The sequence below is a fragment of the Castanea sativa genome, chromosome 10 (genome assembly GCF_040712315.1).
Source record: "Castanea sativa cultivar Marrone di Chiusa Pesio chromosome 10, ASM4071231v1".
NCBI classification, from domain to species: domain Eukaryota; kingdom Viridiplantae; phylum Streptophyta; class Magnoliopsida; order Fagales; family Fagaceae; genus Castanea; species Castanea sativa.
This window is the reverse complement of record NC_134022.1, coordinates 38,514,130-38,536,344: the sequence shown is the minus strand read 5'-3', so window position 1 is coordinate 38,536,344 and position 22,215 is coordinate 38,514,130. Positions and strand designations below refer to the sequence as shown.

The following is a 22,215-nucleotide window of genomic DNA, read 5'->3' as shown; positions in this document are numbered from 1 at the left end:
GGCTGCCGAGCCGGATTGCCCGATGTAATCTCTTCTCGGCTGTCTGTTGTGGTATCTGTCCGACCTGAAATCTCTTCTTTCCTGCGGGATAACCTTCTCCTTACCCTTTCCTTACTGCTGGTCTTCTTCTACCCTTTTGTATTCGTCAATGCGATCCATGAGGCGACGTACACTACGGACGGTCTTTTTTGTCAAGGACTTCCTCAAGTCGTGGTCAGTAGGAAGGCCGACCTTAAAGGTATTGAGCGCCACCTCATCAAAATCATCATCTATCTCATTAAACATCTCCCAGTATCGGTCGGAGTATGCTTTTAACATCTCCCCTTCCCTCATGGCCATGGATAATAGTGAGTCCAATGGTCGAGGCACTCTGCTACACGTAATAAACCGCGACGCGAATGATCTAGTAAGTTCTCCAAACGAACCTACAGACCCCGATTTAAGGCCGTTGAACCACCTCATAGCAACAGGTCCCAGGCTAGAGGGGAAAACTTTACACATCAGGGTCTCATTGTGAGAGTGCACTGCCATCCTCTGGTTGAAGTGACTCACGTGCTCCACCGGATCAGTCCGGCCGTTGTAGATGGTAAAGGTGGGCTGGGTGAACCTTTTGGGGAGCCTCCCCTTCTCAATCCTTCATGAGAATGGTGATTTAGAGAGTTGGTGCAACACGTGACTCATAGCGTCGTTCCCCAAGCCCCTGGAAGGGAGCTTCTTGTGCTTATGGGCCGGCAGGTCGTCCTCCTCACAAAAGGACGTTGCGCTAGGGGGCGACCAAGACCTCGAGCTATAACTACTTCCCCGAACCTCCACTGAAGAAGGATTGGAGGAGTACGGTGAATGCTTGCGTCTGACGCGGCGCAGTTTCCTTTTCAAATGATTAATCTCCTTCTGCATTGCCTTAGCACCATCCTCGTGGGTGGTGCTGCCCCCGCCATGAGTATGGCTCGCCCTAGGGTATTCTGTATGAACACTTCCCTCACGATCCCTTCGACGCTCAAGACGCTCAAAAATATCTTCAGGTTGTGATCCTTGAGACTCTGCATGGTGTGAGCCTAAGCCTGCCATAGTATCCCAGCTCCTTTCAAACTAGATTCCCACAGACGGCGCCAATTGTAAGTGCACAATCGCACCTGGACCCAAAGACAATTATGGGCTCAGGCCCAATGAGCCTTAAACAATGAAATTTGTAGAGTGTGGGCTTAAAACCTAGGTTAGAGGTACTGAGAACTGGATAGCAGACTAAGGTGTGCAAACACTTGTAAATAACAAATGATAATTGCAAATAGACCTACTCGGACACAAGCCGAGGACTACCTCAGTATTATTTCTCTTTCCTTCTTAAAGATTACAATTCTTCATCTTTTTCTCAGTTACAGACCGATCCCCCTCTTTTGGCCTTCACCCCCCTTTAAATACTTCTTTCCCTAATGCTTTTCCACGTGTTGCTCAAATTCCCTCTCCCCTAGATATTTCTTCCCTTAGTGCCTTTGAATAGTAACCAGAAGTTTCAGTTCTACTGTTCAGGGGTCACTTCCCCATTAATGCGGCCAGGGAGATAGGTGCAGAGTCTTTAATGTAGAGGAGGCATCCTTTGCTCATGATATTTTCCTAACAACTGGTATGTCTACAACATTCAGGGGTTCCCCCTTTTAACCAATAGTCTTTTCAGAGTTGTGCCTTGACCTTCATAGTGAAGCTCCGAGTTCTCTTGAGTCCGTCCGAGGAGAAACTTACTCTCGGACATGTCTTCGGATCCTCGGCGTATGAGCCGATTCGCAGTACTAACAAAACCTTAGCTCAAGAACAGATCGGCCCTCCTTACTAGAGCCCAAAGGCCCAAATGCCTGCTTGGGTCCTTTTACTCCCCACACTAGGCGTATCGATTCTTTACCTAAAATATGTGCAATTGATATCACAGGTGTTATCTTTTTTTTTTTTTTTCCCCCAGATGTGTGCTTTCTCATTTAAGTTGAAAAGTTCCCTCTTTCTCTTTTTTAAGGCAAAAAGGTTGTAGATCATTTACTTAATTTGGTAAAGAAAAGGCTTTAAATTCGGACAAAACATATGGAATATTAGCTTAATTAAACTCCAAGTTATTCGCAAAATTAAAATAATAATAATAATAATAAACAACAAGTTTTATGGGTCCTGTTATCAAAAAAAAAAAAAAAAAGAGAAGTCTTATGGGCCCTGTTAAGTCTAAGGCCTGTGGTTCTCCTTTGTAATTTTCTCTGTTGTGAATAAGATTTGCAGTCCAACGAAAAAAAAGAAGAAAAAGAAGTCTTATGGGCCCGGTTTTGCAGCGCAATGTCCTTTTTCATCATTAGCCAACGAGTTGCACGATTTCTACGCAAAAAAAAAAAAACAAAAAACAAAAACAAAAAACGAGTTGCACGACTCACCATATAATTCTCAAAAAAAAGTATAAATATACTGGTAGCTTACACCTTCCCATTCACCTTGGTCAATAGCGATATCACCTCAGAATTCGGAAATCTCAAGATTCTCTACACCAACATATAGTCCTGGGAGTGACTAGGAGGCAAGAAATTTTTTCCAAGTAAGTAGAACCATTTATTTATTTTTTCAAACGAATGGTAATAATTCCTAATACATCAAACTCACCAACTAAGCCCATCTCTCTTGGAAAACTCTACCCTTTCCTTCAAACTTAAAGACCTTTGACCCCCGTATCTTTAGTGTGATGTTATTTCATAAGTATACGTAACTGCTTGTAGGGTGTGAGGAGTAAAAACTAAGGATCTAGTGTTCATATCTGTAGGAGAAAATTTCACATACATATATATTTAGATTATACTAGATTAGAACTTTTATTTTGTAAAAAAAAGAAGAAGAACAGAGTAAGTTTTTATTATCATTTTTTTTATGGCTCCATCCAATGTCCTTTTACAATCTGTGTGGACAAAACCTTAGTATCTAATCCTGACTTCACATCTTGGAAATGTTAAGACCAACTTCTTAACATTCTTCTAATTTCATCATTGTTTGAGGAAATCCTTCCTTTCGTTACAAAACTGATCCCACTCAATACAATTTGAGGTTTAAGGCGGTAATTTTAAATAGAATTTTTCATATTTAAATAATACTTTAAAAAAATATAGTTTATTAACAATAAATTTCATTAAGGTTTTTATTATATTTTTTAATTTAGGATTTATAATTCTTATTTTTTAATATGACTAATTCAAGTGATGATGCTAGAACTTTACAAATTTTACTGCATAGGCCTTCTAAATTGACACATTATCAATAAGTAAAAAACGATGCAAACATTTCTTTATTATTTACTATATTATTTAAGTGGCACAAATATTATTTTTTCCACATTAATTTGTAAGTTTTTTTTAGTGAAATTTATAGTAGATTTAGCATTTTTATTCACTCAATGGTATTTGGTTAGATTTCTATTAATTCTTTTTTTTTCTTTTTTGGACGGGGTGGGGGGAATGCTAAAACTACTATATAAATTTTATTATAAAATGGTTACAAATTGATGCGGTAACAAATGTAATTAGTGGCACTTCAAAGGAATAAGAAATTATTATTTAAATTATATATTATCATCAGTGACACATCAATTTGTAAAACCTATATTATAAAATTTATAGTATTTCTAATATTACTTACTATTTGGAGCCCTTATCAATTGTGGAGGAAAAAAAAGCACAATCCACATTTTGTTAAAAGAAAAAAAAAAATACATGAACCCCTTCAGTTTAGGAACTTTTACTCAAACTCAACTTCATCTTATACAGGTGTGAGTGGTTTTTACTTTTTAGTGCGAAATGTGCGATTTTACGTTTTTTGTCCCATGACCAAGCAGATTTTACGTTTTCTATCCCATGACCAAGGAGCTAACTATGAACACTCTTACAATCTTTTGTCCCATTTTTTGTGTTTTATTTAATACTTCACCAATTATAACTTGATGTATATTCTTTTTTACTTTCCTCATATATTGAACAAAGTTTAAAATGATAAAAAATATATAAGACACAGACATATGTTATACTGCAATTTATAGAGTATAAAGTGGAATATAAAAAGTAGAGTAAATTATTTTTATTCAAATTTGTCTAGTCTTTGTTATTTGAAAAAGGGTGTTCTTTGGGTATGTTTGAGGTTTAGGTTTTGTAAAAGTACTTTTTGACACTTTTGTGCTCTCCCATATGTTGTTGTTTGTAAAACTTTTTACTTTGACGCCGCTTGTAGATATAGGCCTAAGGTTGAATCCATGTAAATTTTTATTTTACTTGTGTGACTTTCTAACTTTTTTTTTTTGGTTCTATTTTTATTTTACACAAACCCACTATTATGAGTACACACACAATCAGGGGCGGAGCCACCTTATGCATTGGGGGGGGGGGGGGGCATGGCCCCTCCAATTTTTTTTAAAACCTCTCTAATTATAAGTAAAATGAGTCTACAATCATTTTGAGTTAAGAGCTGGCCCCCACAAGATTAAAAGATTGCCCCCCCCCCTCCAACACATCACTCATAAAATTATCCTCACCCCGAATCCCAACTGTGCAATGGTAAAAATTAACTCATCTTGTCTTTCCCGTTCTTCTCTAAAGCATGATAGCCACGTCCATATTTTTCTAGTTTTTAGTTATTCAATTTTTTTGAAAGGATAATACTGAGGAGTAGTACTTTAGATTACTTGATTAAACTCATATGTATTGAATTTCAGTGTCCTTAAAAATAATATTATTGTTTGTATTTTATTGGACATGTTAAATATGTGCTTGAATTTAATTGAAGAACATAATGTATTACATTTAGGACATTGTATTTAAGTTTTACACTTTCTCAAAACTATTACAATATCTCCTTCCACTTTACAATTCCACAAAAGACTCTCCTCATCACTTGGCGTTCTCTCTTCAGTTTCTCTATATTAATTCTTCCATAGGATGCTCTCATGTAATCACATTTTCATTAGTTTCTCCCACTTCCTTGACAAAGAGTTTTCTTATTTAAAGCTAAGAAAATATTGAGAAATACCAACTTTTTTTTTTTCTTCTTCTTCTTCTTCTGCAGTTTTGTTGTATACTTATATTTGATTTCTATGAATGTTATGGACTTATGGATTTTCAAAAAAATAGGAGAAACTCAAGAAAAAAAAGACTTAAGATGCTTAATTGGTCGATTAACTTGTTAGTATTTTGATTTTTGAGTGCTATAGAATTACACTGACAAAAAAATTCTATCAATAAGCTTGTGTTATAAATATACTGTACTTTGAGTTTTTCGTTGAATCAAAATGATAGTTTTACGTTGGCCCCCTCAAGCAAAAATTCCTGGCTACGCCTCTGCACACAATAAATAGGTATCAAAACTATCATATCTCAACAAATTGTTCTACTACTGCACACCCTTGGTGTGATCGTCATTCCACGAGTATAAGTGCTTGTGGGGTGTGAGAGGCGAGGGTCGGGGTTCAAGTCTCCAGGAGGGAGCTTCACACACATATACACTTAGATTATGTTAGAGTTAAAATTCTATCATGTAAAAAAAAAAAAAATTGTTCCACAAAACTAATCCTAATTATTTCCGTCCATTTTCATCTTCATTGTTGCTATAGTAGATGGCTCTTTCCGATGAATGGGCTAACTTTCGAGAAAAAATTGGAAGATATATTGAACACACCGCGGCGAAGGTTGTCGTTAAATACCAACACTATCTCATGGGCGACCTATATAGAAGATTGTTTCAAAGTGCAGTGCAAGGTGATTGGGATGGAGTCGTTAATTTATGTGAACAAGAACATTTTGCTTTCAATGTCCAGATCACCAGGTCAGAGGACACGATATTACACCTAGCTGCCTACAATAAACTCGAAAAGATTTTTGAAAGACTTTTAGAATTATTGGCCGGGAAAGGGGATCTCGCACAGAGTTCTTTAGAATTGGTAAACATGAATAAAGATACCGTTCTCCACATTGCAGCATCAGTGGGGAGTGAGACGATGTGTAGAAACATCATTGATACCGCAGAATCAAAAAAGTTGCTAAGTTGTCGTAACAAAGATGGTGAGACCCCTCTCTTCTCAGCAGTACTTCATGGTCACAAAGATGTTTTCCTTTACCTCCATTCTATCTGCGGCCCCGAAGATGGCTATGATTACTGTAGTAGGGAAGATGGTGAGAATATTCTCCACTGTGCCATTACCGAAGAATACTATGGTGAGTATTTTCTTGTTTGAATAAAACTTAGATATGGTATTTTAGATTTAATGCAGTTACTTCCTCAATTGAATTCAAATTTCTGGTTAAATTGATCAATAAAATACAAATAGTATTATTTTTTTTCAAAGACAAGTAAATTTAATGCAACTAAGTGTTTGTATTGAATTAAAGAATTTTATTAATGTACCATACTTTAAGTTTACCTTTTATGCTTTATCTCTGTTTGTTTTTGTTTTTTTGATTTTGCTTCAAATTCTTGCTTAATCTCTGTTGAATTATGATAGAAGTTAGTAAATAGTTAAATGTAACAACATAATTGATGTGAATTGGCAATTTTGTGCAATAGGTTGTTAAGGATCCTCTCCATTTGAATTTTGAAATGGATACATTTCATGGTTCTGACTTTTGATAAAATATTTCAAACCATCTACGTAACTATATTGTTAAATTTAGGAAATAAAATCTTAACTATGTTATAGATTGAAGATTCTCAAATTGTAGTGAAATGGAGAGATCTATTCAATGTGAGAATTGCTCGAAATGAATTATATATTAATTAAGTCGTATATGGTTATTATGATTGGCAGATTTGTCCCTAGTAGTACTTTGCCTATATGGAGGTTTGGTAAACCTTGCCAATAAGGATGGCATGACCCCTCTCCATCTCCTAGCAAGTAAACCTTCCGCCTTCAAAAGTGGCTGTGATCTTGGATGGTTTGAAAATTACATGTATCATTGTAAGTATACTGTAAAGTTTTTAGACCCCTTAAACACAACCAGATTAACCTAGTTATTTAGCCAAGTGATTAACTTAGGTAAATTATGCAGATCTAGGTTAACACATATAAATCATATCATGCAAAACAGCGAAAATATAAAGAACACAATGATATGAGGATTCAAAAAAACCAAACCGGTAAAAAACTTAGGGAGGATTTAACCTAACTATCCTCAAGGTAAACTGAATCCACTATGAAAGAATTGAAGTTTACACAATAGTGACTTAGACCACTAACATCCTATTGCTACCTCAAGTAGGAAACTTACTACAACGACCGCGTGACACCTTCGAGTCTATGGACTATTTCTTTCTTGGATTCCCAACAAGCACAAGCACTCCTGCTTGTATATCTTTAAGCTCTTGAATCTGCAATTAAATTGATCACCAAGCTCTTGACAAAATCTAGATCTTGATAATCCTAAGTGTATGTGAAGGCAAACACCTCTAGATCTCACAAGAAATTCACACACACAACATAAAGAGTATTAGCAGCTACTCTAAAAACGTGGCTAGGGTTTTCCCTTTTATACCTAAGGCAAAACATAAAACTCTACACATAAAATGGGCTTGGACTGAGTTGAAAAATTCTGCAGAAAAATAATCTGCATGACTTTCGATCGGTCGAGTCTAATTCTCGATCAATCGAGTCAGACAGAATTGCACAGTAAATTCTATAACAACTCGATTCCAACTTTACATATAAGACACGTACTTTGAGCAGTCTAAACAAGACTAAAACGTTTTAATTATGGTTTGTCAACATTACAATTTAGAGTTTTAATACATTTAAACCTAAAGGCATTAGAACTTAACAATCTCGTAAACATACCATTAATTCGAGACATTGATGCTAATTCATTGATTTAAAAACAAAGCATCAATTAGCCTATAATATTTTCTCTATATTGAGGGATTAAACTAATTTACTCAAAGTACAACCCATTTTCCACTTTGCTAAAAGAATTAGGAAGGACATGACCTCTGTTGGGTCACGTAAAGAGTAGAGGGCTTCTGTCTCCTTTGGAGTAGTAGAAACGGCTACAGGAAACCCTCTTCCAATGCTTTTAATCATTTGCAGACATTTATGTACAAATTATATTAGTGTGGGTCGAAATACATGCCTAATTATTCATCAAAACTAGCAACAAAGTTAAACGCATGATTCAACATGGTTTTAGGAAGAATCACCATTTTTTTAAACCTTTTAAAATAGGTGACAATAATGAATTATAATCGATTAGGTTACCTTAAAAGCATCCTCATCAGTTTTATCGTCTCCTATATATATAGGAAGGACATTGCTAGAGTCTTCAAAACCAAGAGTATCAAGTAAATACTGCAAAGCATGACCTTTATTCCAATTTATAATAGGGCAAATTTCCATGACCTATAACAAAAATACAAACAACAAGATAATTAGTATTTTGGAGTCAACTATAAATCTTTAACAAAATAACTATGATCTATTTTCCAAGAAATAAAATCACAAGATATGAATTATAAAACTTTACCGGCTAGTACTTTATGAAAAATCATATTTAAAAAAATAGAGAGATCTTATAATTAGTATGGCAACAAGAAATTTTTTTATACCTTTTTCCCCTCAGATATACGGAAGTCATTATAGAATTCCATTGTAGATTCCACCATCTCCTTAAGCTTGCCAACATTCTGCAATAATTTAGACATGAAATCCACTAAAGAAAAATTACAATTTTCCATGATTTTAATTGGGTGTTAACAATATCATTGTTATTACATCACTTTATTTTATTTTATCATATCATATCAAATTAATTAGTATTATTGCATTATGCTAATTACCTCTTCATTCACACAACGAAAGTGTACAGAGAGGCAGAACTTATTGTCTTCAACCGAGGCACCTTTTATGTCTTTTGCTATTTTTTCCAATTTATCCTTTATCTGCAACAAGAGAAGCAAAAACATTATTTAAATAAAAACAAAAAAAGAAAGAGATAATTTATTTGCATTCTAATACTACAAAGACCTAGGAACAAAAGGTGGAGATTTTTATCTAATAATCATGCATTTTAGTATGAGTTTTCCATTTTATTAACTTTGACAAAGAGAATACAAAGTTTTTCAACCATAGATATACATCATTTCTTACCGTTTGAATTCTAGGCAAGAAGTCTCGTACTGGGCAGAAGTTAATCATGTCATTACCCTGCAAGATAAAACAATTAATGTGCTCAGAATGAAAAACAATATGGATATATCATTGCAAATTTGCAATTATTTTATATAGGAGTTTTGAACACAATATAACACAGTTTTTTTTTTTTGATTGGATATAACACAGTTTGCATTACAATAAGCACCAAGTAGAGAAAATAAACCACAAACAATTGAGAAATATACCTTCTCATCAATAGTCCTAGTTTGATGTTCATGGTAACCGTAATTGAGAGAAACTGATGGCGTTGATATATCCATCCCATGACTTCCAGCATAATAGATGTTATTCAATCTCACAAATTGGAACACTTAGAGTAGAGAGAGAAAAAAAAAAAAAAATTTGTTAGTAAAAAAAAGTTTGTATAGACCTTCCAGAGATAATTGCAGTTGGGAAATGTTCACCGATTTCTCTTACCGCTGAACGCATCTGTCAATCGAGAGGCACAAATAGAGTGTTATAACTTATAAGCCAACATGTTTTTGGAGGAAAAAATTCATTTATAGAAAAAATAAAAGAATAAAATATAACTTCCACACACACACACACACACATATATATATATATATATATATATATATATATATATATATATCATTTTAATGGTGCGGTTAGTTTGCAGAAAAATAGTATGTTTATGGTTTGATTCAATTTACTTTTTATATGGTATAGACATTACTTCTATTGCACAATGTTTAACCAATTAAGTATCATAGTTTTCTCCAAAAAAAAATCAAGTATCATATCAAAATAATTAGGCAATTTAATTCTTCCTCCATAGAGGTTAAGGAAATTTGTTACTTAAAAATTTATATAATCTTTAATGATGTATATATAGTTAGAAGTCACAACTATAAATGTATGTTCTGAATTTTTTAGATAAAGTACTAACCTCAATAGACATGAAAGCTTGATCAGGGTTGTTTACAATTGGTGAGAGAGTTCCATCATAATCCAAAAACACAACCATCTGTTTCTCATGAGCCATACTCTTTATTTCTTCGAAAGAGCTCAAGGCGGATGGATGATTTTTTTGTAGCAATCAAACACAAACTTTTAGTATTTTACTACAACAACAAAGTTTTAGTGTGTACTTGGGTTGGCTTATTGGTTTTTCTGTTTTACTATATTATTTTTTGAGAGTAGATAAGAGTATAATATTGTATTTAGAAAAATTGAGGTTTTAAAATTTTTATCTAAAAAAATTAATATGCTTAATAAGTTCCAAGATAAAAATTACTTTATTTTCAAAATATCTAGTTTTGTTATATTAATAAAACAAAAGTTGAGATCATCACATACAATGTCCTTACCAGCCATATATCATAAAAATCATCAATTACATCTTCATTGTTGTGAAATCTTTCTTCTGAGTTGGATTCCATGTTTAGAGGGCCTGAAGGGAGCTGTGGATATACCATAGTTAGATGAAATTGCACACTATATATAATTAAACATAAATGAAAAAGAAAGAAAATAAATCAAGCTCTAGAAGAGGTGCTTGACCTGTGCATAAATAATTGAAATTCTTGCAATATGAATTATAGAACAGGACAACTTTTTTGGGGGGTAAAGATAATTTTTTGTTTTAAATGTCATTACAGTTAAAAATTGTTGCTTTTGTTATGAAAAAAGTTCTTAAGCCCGGCCTCTGCTCGATAATAAAATTCCACCTTGGTCATGGTTCATCAAAAGCAAGACACTAAATTAGACTCATAAATGTACATTGTCTAGAAGGCGGAAAAATAAGGTCAAAGATATAACGTGTCACTTAGTTGATACATGAATAATCGGTACAATGGTACAATGATTTCACTTAATATTGCTTTGTGGGAGTTTTTATATTTTAAAGAAATAAAAGAGCAACCTTATATCAAAATTAAAAGGCAAAAATTAGAAGGAAAAATAAAGTATTTAAAGGAGTCCTAAATCATGTGAAGGTTTTGCACTATTAATAGAAAATCTTTAAGACATCTAGCAATAATTTCTTACCAAAATTGATCTATTTTCTACTACCGATCTCTATTCAAAAATTGAGAAAATAATAAGAATCAAAATAAAATAAAAGCAAGGTTTCGTGGACCATTAATTATAAACCCACCAACCCTCATAGAAAGGGTTAGGGGGACCTTGTCATCTGCAAGGGTATTTATAATCCTTTTCTACAATTGCATGCATGGACTCCAAAACCCCTAAAGTTTTTAGAAGAATATTATGGTCTGTTTAGATATTGCATATTTTGCTTAAACTGAAAACTTATTACTGAAGGTACTGTAGATAAATGTAAAAATTAGTTGAAATAGTACAGTGGAACCCATAAATAGTGCCAAAAAATGCAGTGGGCTCATGAATAGTAGTAAAAATAAGCTGAATAATGAAATAATTTATAATTTTAGGGTGTGTTTGGGTACCACTTATTACTGAAAACTGAAAACTGAAAAAACTGTAGTAAAATAATTTTTAAATATGTGAATAGTATCATAAAACCCAGTTTTGAAATTGTTTTAAAAGAAAAAGGTACTTACGGGTCTCGTGAATAGTGCACGGGATTCACTGAAAAAGAAACGCAAACACATGGATAGTGCAAAACGCGTTATCCAAACGTGCACTTAATCCACATCCAAACGCACACTTAATGCAAGATTTTTTGTTTGTTTAAAACAATGCCTGTCTTACCCTTACCCCTCCTTTGTTTAACAATTAATTGTCACAATAAATTCACATCAAAAGTAAGGCTATGATGGACTTTCTAATAAACCGTAGAACTTAGAAAAATAAAAAAAAACCAGGAGTATTATTTTTTTTTCCTTACTAAGTGCAAACTCTTGGTGACACGCAACCAGATTTCCTTCTTAATATAGGAGACCAGCCCAACACACGTTAACAAAACGCTAGTATGAACATAAAACATATATACATTCAAATCTCTGTCTCTCTTCTGATAAAAATAAAATAATATAAAATCTCCCTCTCTCTCTCTCTCTCGACCACATGATCAATAACAATATGCTTGCTGAAAAACATTAAGATCTATAACAAAATAAAAGAAGCAAAAATTAAGTAACTGAAGGCAAAAACATAATGATATCCACAGTAATATCGAACAAACCCACGTATCAAATTGAAGTATTAAATTGACTGTATTTTGAAGGACAAATTAATTTGTCTTTGTAAATAAATAGAACCAAACCTTAATTCTCTACGATAAAAACGCTATCTAATTTTGTTCTCCTCGCAAAATCAAAACTTTGTAATATAGTACATAGTATGTGCAGCTATGAATAAACAATGAAGTGAAAAGAATTGGAAGGGAGAGCAAAGAAAAAAGAGTACGTACTTTCTTAGTTGGGCTTTATTTGAGAAAACCTTCGAGAGAGAAAAATTCGCAAGAAATTAAACTATGTAAGAAAGAAAACTTTGTTAGAAAGAGAGATGAGTAAAACTAAAATGGAGAGGGGGTGGTATTTATAGAATTAGGAGGGGAGAATTAAAATTACAATCTCGTTAATGTCCTAGTAGTTGTAGGATTAAGAATGTGGTAAAAGCATAGGTATGTTTTTGTTATCATGATGACGAAGGTGATTCAAAATTTACGTGTGCTTTACTGTAGTCGGTAGTGCATTAATTATTCATAATTCTATTCGGATTTTTTTTTTGTTGAGAAAACTAATCGGATAAGTAAATACTAAGGATTGAATATGTTATTATTAATTCACTTTTATGTAATAATGTAGTATGTCAGAAACTACATACTAAAAGTAATGGGATTTTTTTTCTTTGAAAAGGGTAATGAGAATTAAAATACTTAAAGAAGTGTTATGGTACTCGATCAAAAAAAAAAAAAAGGGTTAGGGTTCAAGACCAAAGAGTGAGGAGCAAATACAGTCTCCCATAAACTTTAAAAATATAAAAAAAATTAAAAATTAAAAAAAGAAGAAGCAAGAGAGAGAAGAGTAAATAACTTTAAACTATGTAAATAAGATATATGTCAAACTTTGGAAGGCATCATAATTCTGAAATTAGATGTTCTCTAAAAAATAACAGTATATTACACTCTTCTTCTTCTTCTTTTTTTAAATTTTTTTCGTTGGTAGGTATATTACACAAATATAGTAGTAGTGTAATTGTTATATGCATGGGCAACCAGTAAATTACTTTGTTTTCCTCTTCAATAAAATTTTAAGTTTTTGTTGATATTTATTTGTCTAATAAATAAATAAGTACTTAATGAGGCTTGAGAACAAATATAAAATCAAGCATTGTTTAGTACTTTCTAAGTAGAGCACATGATACTCTCTCTTTCATCACACATGAACAATAGATTTCATTATTTAATTTGATTCTTCTGATAGAGTGAACTTGATTCATATATATATATATATATATATATAGAGAGAGAGAGAGAGAGAGAGAGAGAGAGAGAGAGAGGTGAACTTGAATTTGCTTAGTTATTGTATGAAAAAAAATGTGAATAAATTTGCTTGGTTTCCTTCATCCTCTTAGATGCAATTATAAGGTTGTTGCCCACTTTCTTTACATTAAGAAACTAGACCTCACCAATTCAAAAATCATAATAAATTCTTAGACTTCAAATCAGACCTGTTAGTAGCTCGTGTCTCTATGACATGTTATTTAAAAAAATTGCCACATCGATCATTACTCCATCAGTTACATAGATAAAAATTTATAAAATCAAATGAAGGGACCAATAGTCTATTGAGTGTACATGTGTGATTGAAGTCCTACATTAAATAATGATAAGAAAAATGAGTGATTAATATAGTATAATTGAGCACATACCCATTAGGCTTAGACTTTTTGGGTTAAAGTGTGTGTCTATATATTATATTAATTATTCAAGGAAGCTTTTTAAGTTATTTATCTCTCCATTATAGCCTCGATTTCGACCAAGGTTTTCCCTCAATCATTACCAAACTCAACACCTTTTAGTTGTCTTTTCTAAAATATGAATAAACTTCATCAAACACAGGATATAGATTATAAAATAAAATAAAAATGATCAAGTAATGAAATTAATTAATAATCATTGAAACCATATATCTTGAACATACAAGTAATAGTCATAATTTGACTACAATAATCAATCAATCAAGGCAATGATCATTCAAACATGTAAATCAATATAGCACAACATGAAAATGAAATTAACATGCTCAATGTCAAGAGTGTATTAAACCAAGTAACAATGTTTAAAGATTACATCAGAATTATTAGAGAAACACAAATCTCTAACATAAAAAAATGAGTCTCCCCCCTATGTACGTCCCCCCACATAATATGTATATAATAAAAATCATACAAACTCCCTACTCATTCTCCCCCTAATAAGAGCACTGCCAAAATAGACCAAAACTTTTCCCCCCTTTTTCTCATGAAGTGCCAAGGGAGAAACCAAGTAGCATCATCGCCACCAGCATCATGTCGATCATTGATGTCCTAAATCTCAGTACTCAAACGGGTGAAGGTGGTGGCGAGACACTCCTGACCCTATAGAAGCTGTTGAAGTCATGATCTCATGCATTCGGGGCAACAGTCGGTTAAAAATGTAATGTTTCTCCTTTTAGGCTAGAAACTAAAGCTTTTGAAATTGTTATAGTTAATAGTCATAGCTTTGTAATGAACTCTATTAAAGTTATTGGTTTTGACCCAAACTTTAGTTATGACCCAAACTTTGTAATGTTGATGCAAACCAATGCAAGCTTGCTCTAGCACAGGCCACAGGAGAGGTGGAGAAGCTGCATTTGCACTAGCACTTGGATTTGTCAAAACTTCTTTAAAATTTAAAGTGCTACTAGGCATTGATCATATTGCAGGAGCCAAGAGATAATTCTAAATGTTGCGGACCCAAACCCCATATTGTCATCTGTGTTTTTAAATCTTTCAATATATCAATTCTCTTTACTGTAATTGGCATTGCAGGCTTGGATCCGAAGCAAAAGAACTGCTTTATGTCACCATGTTCTCCAGAGGGATTTGTTAGGTTCTAAGTACTTAGGAACTAATGTATTAGAACTCTAATATGTATCGTTGACAAACCATGATCAAAATAGGTGTCTAGTAGTGTTTTAGAATTGCTCAAAGTATGTTATTTGTGTAAAGTTGGAATCAAGTTAACTGCAGAAGTTACTGTGTATTTCTGCTTGACTCGATCGATCGAGAATTAGACTCGACCGATCGAAAGTCGTGCAGATTGTTTTTTTTGCAGATTTTCCAACTTAGCCCTAAGCCCATATAACGTGTAGGGTTTTATGTTTTTCCCTAGGTATAAAAGGCAAACCCTAGCCATGTTTTTGTGGTTTCTCTTATTGCTGTTTGTGTGAATCTCTTGTGAGATCAGAGAGGCGCTTGCCTTCACACAAGCTTGAGATTATCAAGAAGGAGATTCCTTCGAGAGCTTAATGATCGTTCAGTTGTTGTCATAAGAGCTTAAAGATACACAAAAGGGGGTGCTTGTACTTGCTGGAGAATCCAAGAAAGAAAGAGTCCATGGTCTCAGAGCTTGCACGTGGTCGTGTCAGCAAGTTCTACTGGTGGGTAGCAATAGGATGTTAGTGGTCTAAGTCGCTATTGTACACTTCGATTCTTTCATAGTGGATTCAAGTTTGCCTTGAGGATAGCTAGGTTAAATCCTCCCCAGGTTTTTTACCGGTTTGGTTTTCCTGGGTTATCATATCTTTGTGTTTTTATATTCCGCACTTTGCATTGATATGATTATATGATTGTGTTAACCTAGATCTGGAATTTGGACTAAGTAATAACTTGACTTGTTAACTAGGTTAATCCAATTGTGTGTTAAAGGGGTCTAAACAAACTCTACAGGATTGAACCATGATGAGTATTTCAATGAGTGCAAAGGCTTATTTGGAAGGTGAGAGTGGGGATTTAGTAGTTATATATTTTGGGTGATCCTAATTGTGAGTTATGATGTAAAAATAACTATTGTCTCTTCTAAAGGCTAATTATTTAATAAAATTATCATGGTGAAAATATTGTATATTCATGTGTAACAACTTATGAGCTATGCAGTAAAAATAACTATTGTCTCTTATGAAGGCTAAATATTTAATAAAATTATCATGGCAAATCTCTCTCTCTCTCTCTCTCTCTCTCTCTCTCTCTCTCTCTCTCTCTCTCTCCATGTGTTGCTTGTTATTGTGATATGATTATGTTGATATTGGTACTAATGTGTACCTAAAAGGCTAGCGCGCGTTTGATCTTTGAAATTGTGCTATATTGTAATGTGGTGTGATGATTTCCTGATAGAATGATGTTTGGTAGACTGAAAAATAAAATTTTGGTCAAGCTGTGATTTCGTGTCTGGAGATATTGTAGAGAAGTAATATAATTTTCTAATATGTAGTAGCTGTTTGGGAAGTTTATTTTTTGCCAACTTATTTTACTATTAATTAGCTAATTTTTGCTACTATTTATGAGTCTCATTGCACTTTTTAGTACTATTTATAGGTCTCACTGTACTATTTCAACTAATATTTATTTTTATTTATAGTACTTTCAACAAAAAAAAAATTTAATTTCACCAAAATAAGCAGATCTCAAATAGATCCGTAAACAGCAAAGCTTAAGAGGAGGGAAACAGGAATCCCCTCTTTTGTGCTCTATTCATCGGAGAAGGATCCTCAAAATTTGTGCAAAGTACAAAATTTTGAAGTGTGAAAAATAAAGTGCCATAGAGCTCCTTTTAGAGTCAATTAGCACTATTTGGTTTGGTCAAAATATCGATTAATACTTTGATTTTAGTTTTCTAATTTTATGATAAAATTACTATGGCTCGTGTATAAAAATTGGCTGGTATATAATCCTAGAAGATATTATGCTTTTAAATTATCATTTATTTTGCAGAAACAAATAACTAGTTTTAGTAATTATAAAATTCACCAAATCCTACACATGCATATCTTCTGTTCCATTTGAATTTTTTTAAGGACCAATCAAAATCAATTCACATCCCATGTATTCATGTCCATTTTAAGATCATTCTTCAACTAATGAGAAATAACCGCTGATACATCTTGATGGGAACTTGTAAATTTCATACAGGGAAATTCCATTTTGCCCACTGTGGCTCAATTTGATGTGAAAGGACCTTTTTGTCTCTGGACACGCGCATGACAATTTTACCCCTAAATATCTTGGGATTTCAATTTTACACCATGACAATTGATCAAATTCCAATTTCTTCATGGTGTCAAAATCAATTTTGTAATTTCACCGAAAAATAGTTTTGACTCATGTGGACAATGTGATCATTTGGTCCTGGTACCAACAACTTGCACTTTGTCTTTTGTAATCACTGCAATGTGCAAAGAGCCAATTTTATATATGGACATATGCATGCATGTTATTCGAGTCCGATGTATCTGTTATTAATTAGCTGTGCTAGTTGCCAGCACAGCCTTAATTTTCTCTCTCTCTTTCTTTGTTTTGTCTTGTATTTTTCTGGTCGATTATAAGTGTCGTAGAACCAAGATTAAGAAGTACTACATAGATAAAACCAGAAATGCTTGGATGGCTGAGGGGAAACTCTATCAAATAACATAGGTTGTTATATGGAGTCTAACCTTGCATAAAGAAACAAAACTCTTATGCTTTACTATCCAATTAAGGTTCAAGGACACTCTTTTCTGCTTATTTAATTTAAAAACAAGAAATAAAACCGAAGTTACAAATTCCTCACCAATATACATACATACATACATAATCAATATAATGTGCTACATTAGTGTACTATATATGTCTATACATGCAGTGTATGCATTTCTCAGCTCATTCTCACAAAGCTACAGCGTGAGAGAATTTCCTACTAAATTGGTGTCCTATATGGGTGGGTTCCAAATTATAAAATTGTGTTTACAATCAGGATATGACTTTAAATTCTATCTTCTCAACTATAAAAAATTAAAATAAAAAAATAAATCCAAATGGTAAACAAATTGAGAGAGAGAGAGAGAGGTTAGTTATCTAGTCACACACCAAAATAATTTAAATACTTAATAGCCGTTTAGATTAAAAAATAAGTTGTTAGACATGAAAATACAATAGAATTTCAGCCCAAAAAAAAAAAAAACAATAAATTGAGCTACTTACTCACCAAATACGTACTCCACAATCCATGTTTTCATACCCAATAAACTTGAGCATTATGCACGCATGAATTTATTCTTCAATCAATTCAACTGGTTCAAGCTTCGCAGGAGCAAGACCAGGATCAGCCAAAATAGCTACAAAATCCCCACTCTCATCTTCCAAATAAGCCTTCAAAAACGCCACAGCAATCCCACCTACACTCCTCCTCATGGGGTCTCTTGGACCCTTTCCATTCACACACATACAGCCACTCAATTCCCCAACAATACCCGATGGATCATCATTTAGCATGTCCATGTGACCATAGTCCTTAGCAACAAAATGTGCACATGGAGGCTTGCACTCATTGAAAAATTCGTCGTGGTTCAAACCCTCTGGAGCACATGGTGGTGATAAGCAATTCTTCTGCTCTGGACCCAACCCAGTGCCAATTACTGTAACTGGAATTGATAAGTTGAAAGATCTAGGAACATAGGTGAGAATATGGGGTTGGGTTCGGCAACATTTAGTACATCCAGCCACGGGATCTATGCTTAGTAATACTGAAAATTTTAAGGAAGTTTTGGCGTAACCCAGTGCTAGTGCAAATGCAGCTTTTCCACCTCTGCTGTGGCCTGCTAGAGCAAGCTTTTGTAGGTTTGCTTCAACATTTTCAGGAAGCTGAGGTTGAAGACCACTTGATAACCAATCTGTCACTTTTGCTGCTGATTCAATTTCTTCGAGTCCACTCGATGGTATGTAGAGGTATAGCTTAAAAAGAAGACAACACAAACAAGAATGAGAGAGAGTTCTGTACGTTAGAAACCTATATATATGTTCTTATTTTGATAAACCATATTTCATCCCTCCAAGTTTTGATATGGATAATAGATACCCTTCTACAACCTCTTCATTAATTACATGCCATTATAATTAATAAAATCAAAGCATGCGTTTTTTAAAGTAAAATTTCATCAAAATGTTTATATAATAAGAAAAATAAAATAAGAGTATCTTCAGGGAGTTTGTCATTTTTGAAAAATATTAGACATTTTTTGAATTTCCTCAAATCTCGATGATGGTTGATGTGATTTACCCTACAGTGCTTTATATAAAACCCTGATTAAATTAGCATTTTTAGTCCCGTATTTCAATTTTATCCTTGAATAGAATGTTTTAATTACTTTTTTAATTTAGTGTCTGTTTGGGAACAGTTTATTAAGTTGAAACTAAAATTTTTTTACTAAAAGTACTGTAAATAAACTTAAAAGTAGCTAAAATAGTACAGTAAAACTCATCTATTGTACTAAAAATTGCAATAAAACTCATAAATAATAACAAAAATAAATTAAATAGTAAAAAAAATTTGGCTTTTATAATCAATGCCAAATGTGCACTTAATCCCTCAGCTTTAATAAGGTTTTAATTATCCACTCTTTCCATTACTAATAACAATTTATTGATATGACATTTTTTTTTTTTTGGGCTATAAATGTTCTCAATGCATATATTGCACACTAGACTGCATGTCAGTATTACAATATCAAAATATATATTCCATTTAATATTTCATTTAAAAATATATATTTGTGGCCACAAAACCTTAATTTATTGATCAGATCAGCAGAAAGATATGGATAAGGAACAGTAGGGATGATATTGACTTGTTTTTAAAATTTAAGAGGACCACAATATTCCTTTTCGTAAAAAATAAAAAAGGACCACAATATTCCTTTATATAGCTTTGTCCTTTCTTTTGGTTGGTAAAATCTTTTATTTGTTAAGAAAAAACCCCACATGGAGAGCAAATTATTCTTTCGCCTTTTACTTAAGAAAAAAACCCCACAATATTGAAAAATTCAGTAATTCATAAATGATGAACTAACAATAGTTCATATACCAAAATTGCATTTTGAACTGAAAACATTATATAAAATACGACAACTATGAAAGGGCGCCTTGTTATATATTTTTACTTATCGATCATCTCATCAAACATCTCTTGTATAACAATGATTAACATATAAAATATCTTAAATTGGTACAAAAATTCAACCAATATATGTCAAACTAAGTGACGTCCTAACAAGAATGAAAAGGGCCCATTGTCCTTAAAAAAAAAAAAAGGCCCATTGTATCATAGTTTTGTCAATACGAGTACTATTCACAAAAATCTTAAAGGTATCTTTGACAACTTTTAGTTTATTTGTTTATTATACAACATTTTAAAACTTTTTTTTTTTATGTTCAAAATATTTTAAACAATATTTAGTAAATAAGTAAATAAACTGTTAATATGAGGAAATTGTTTCACACAAAAAAAAAAAAATTCCCAATTTTATAATCACAAGTAATAAGATAACAAGCATAAACATAAAAACGAGACAAAAAAAAAAGGGGAGAAAGATATTAGTTCAATTAATATTCTTAGTAAACTAAATTAGAAGAGTACAAATAGAAAGGAGAGAAGAAAGTGATCCAAATCAATGTATAGCAAATAATTGGGATTCGAAATACCTGAGGAGCAACAACAATATAACCATGTGAGGAAATATGTTCAAGAAGTTGAGAGTAAAAGTAAGTCCGGAGGTAGAAGCCATGAAGAAACAAGATTACAGGGTATTGGCCAGTAGTAGTTGGTGTAACAATTAGCAATGGCTTTGGAGGTGGACTACTGCTACCATCACCGTTTGATGTCTCCACTTTCTTGCTTGTGAAAGGAAGTTTTCCCTGATCAAAAACAGTAGTAGTTGTTGCCAAAGCTGGTTTACCTTCCAATTCTGCCATGGCTCTCACTCAGCGTTGTACCTTGTACGTGTTTTTCTTTGTGTGTGTATATGAGAGAGAGAGAGAGCTTGTGTTCTATAAAGTATGGAGAATCTTGGCTTCTTTTTTCTTCTTTTCTTCTTGCATGATGAAAATAATGGTAATGATTATAGCGTTATAAACGTGATGTTTTACAATATTCACAAGTTGGAAAAATATTATAAGTCAAAATATCTTTTGTTAGGTTAGAGCATTAACTGGTAGTTAGGGCACGCTATTTAATGAAGTACTTGTAAAAATTAATAGCTAACAACAAGACAAGAGGGTGTCATCTTCCCCCTTGGCCCAAAGTATTTTGGTGAGAGCACAGAGATAGGGAATGTGACCATTGAAATTATAGTCTTTATTCACTTATTTAGCAAAATGTTCTAAAAAACAATTTTCTACTCTATATGTGCTCTCTAAATCATTGTGCGAAACAAAAAAAAAAAAAATATATATATATATATATATATGCCAAAAGTATTTTCTATTCAATTTAGGTCCTCCATGAAATTTTTTACATAAAATCAAATTTTTATTTATTTATTTTATAACGGTCATTTATGTGTGTGACTTACCGTCATAAAAACCGCTAATTGACAGGCCAATACAAGAATCACTCCAAAACCAACGGCGAGCCATGATGAATCATTGCTACTGCCTAAGATCCTTGAAGAGTCACCAAAAACCTTTGTGATCTCTCTCTCTCATCCAAATCTGGATTTTTTTTTGGGGTAATTTGTAAGTCAATTTTGCTAATTTGTGTTGCTCAATTGCTGGTTTGGGTGTGGTGGAGGGTTTGGCCAATTGTGAGGGTTTGGACGTTTGGCAGTCAATGGTGCGGGTGATTATTTATTTATTTAATATAAAACAAGTGTGAAACATATTTTTGAATTTACTAGTTAGTAGAAAATCATACAAGGTTTATGTTTTTGATAATTAGAAAATCATACAAGATTAAATGTGCAGAAATTCAAATTAGAAATGATAACTTTATAATTTAGCAAAATTTAACAATGATCCAATTAATATTGTAACACAAAAATTTAGAGCTTTATCCTTAAAACTCATCGAAGTGACTTGAATCTCATGTATAGAGTGAGACC

At 32.9% G+C, this 22,215-nt stretch overlaps 3 protein-coding genes across 3 annotated transcripts; 1 reads left to right on the top strand and 2 right to left on the bottom strand.

Annotated features, from left to right (window-relative positions):
• The first annotated feature begins 5,614 nt into the window (after positions 1 to 5,614).
• On the top strand, positions 5,615 to 6,232 carry LOC142612490 (uncharacterized). Its single transcript, XM_075784576.1, has one exon. The coding sequence runs from the start codon at positions 5,615 to 5,617 to the stop codon at positions 6,230 to 6,232; it is 618 nt and encodes a 205-aa protein (XP_075640691.1).
• Positions 6,233 to 7,899: 1,667 nt separating this feature from the next.
• On the bottom strand, positions 7,900 to 10,617 carry LOC142612488 (putative trehalose-phosphate phosphatase 2). The gene is made up of 9 exons (XM_075784575.1): positions 10,510 to 10,617; positions 10,089 to 10,223; positions 9,556 to 9,625; positions 9,382 to 9,509; positions 9,131 to 9,187; positions 8,821 to 8,922; positions 8,590 to 8,667; positions 8,242 to 8,383; positions 7,900 to 8,067 (listed from the first exon to the last, which is right to left on the bottom strand). The coding sequence occupies exons 1-9, from the start codon at positions 10,615 to 10,617 to the stop codon at positions 7,910 to 7,912; spliced, it is 978 nt and encodes a 325-aa protein (XP_075640690.1). The 3' UTR covers positions 7,900 to 7,909.
• A 7,596-nt stretch (positions 10,618 to 18,213) lies between these two features.
• On the bottom strand, positions 18,214 to 21,203 carry LOC142612684 (chlorophyllase-1). The gene is made up of 2 exons (XM_075784815.1): positions 20,819 to 21,203; positions 18,214 to 19,072 (listed from the first exon to the last, which is right to left on the bottom strand). The coding sequence occupies exons 1-2, from the start codon at positions 21,086 to 21,088 to the stop codon at positions 18,392 to 18,394; spliced, it is 951 nt and encodes a 316-aa protein (XP_075640930.1). The 5' UTR covers positions 21,089 to 21,203; the 3' UTR covers positions 18,214 to 18,391.
• Positions 21,204 to 22,215: the final 1,012 nt, after the last annotated feature.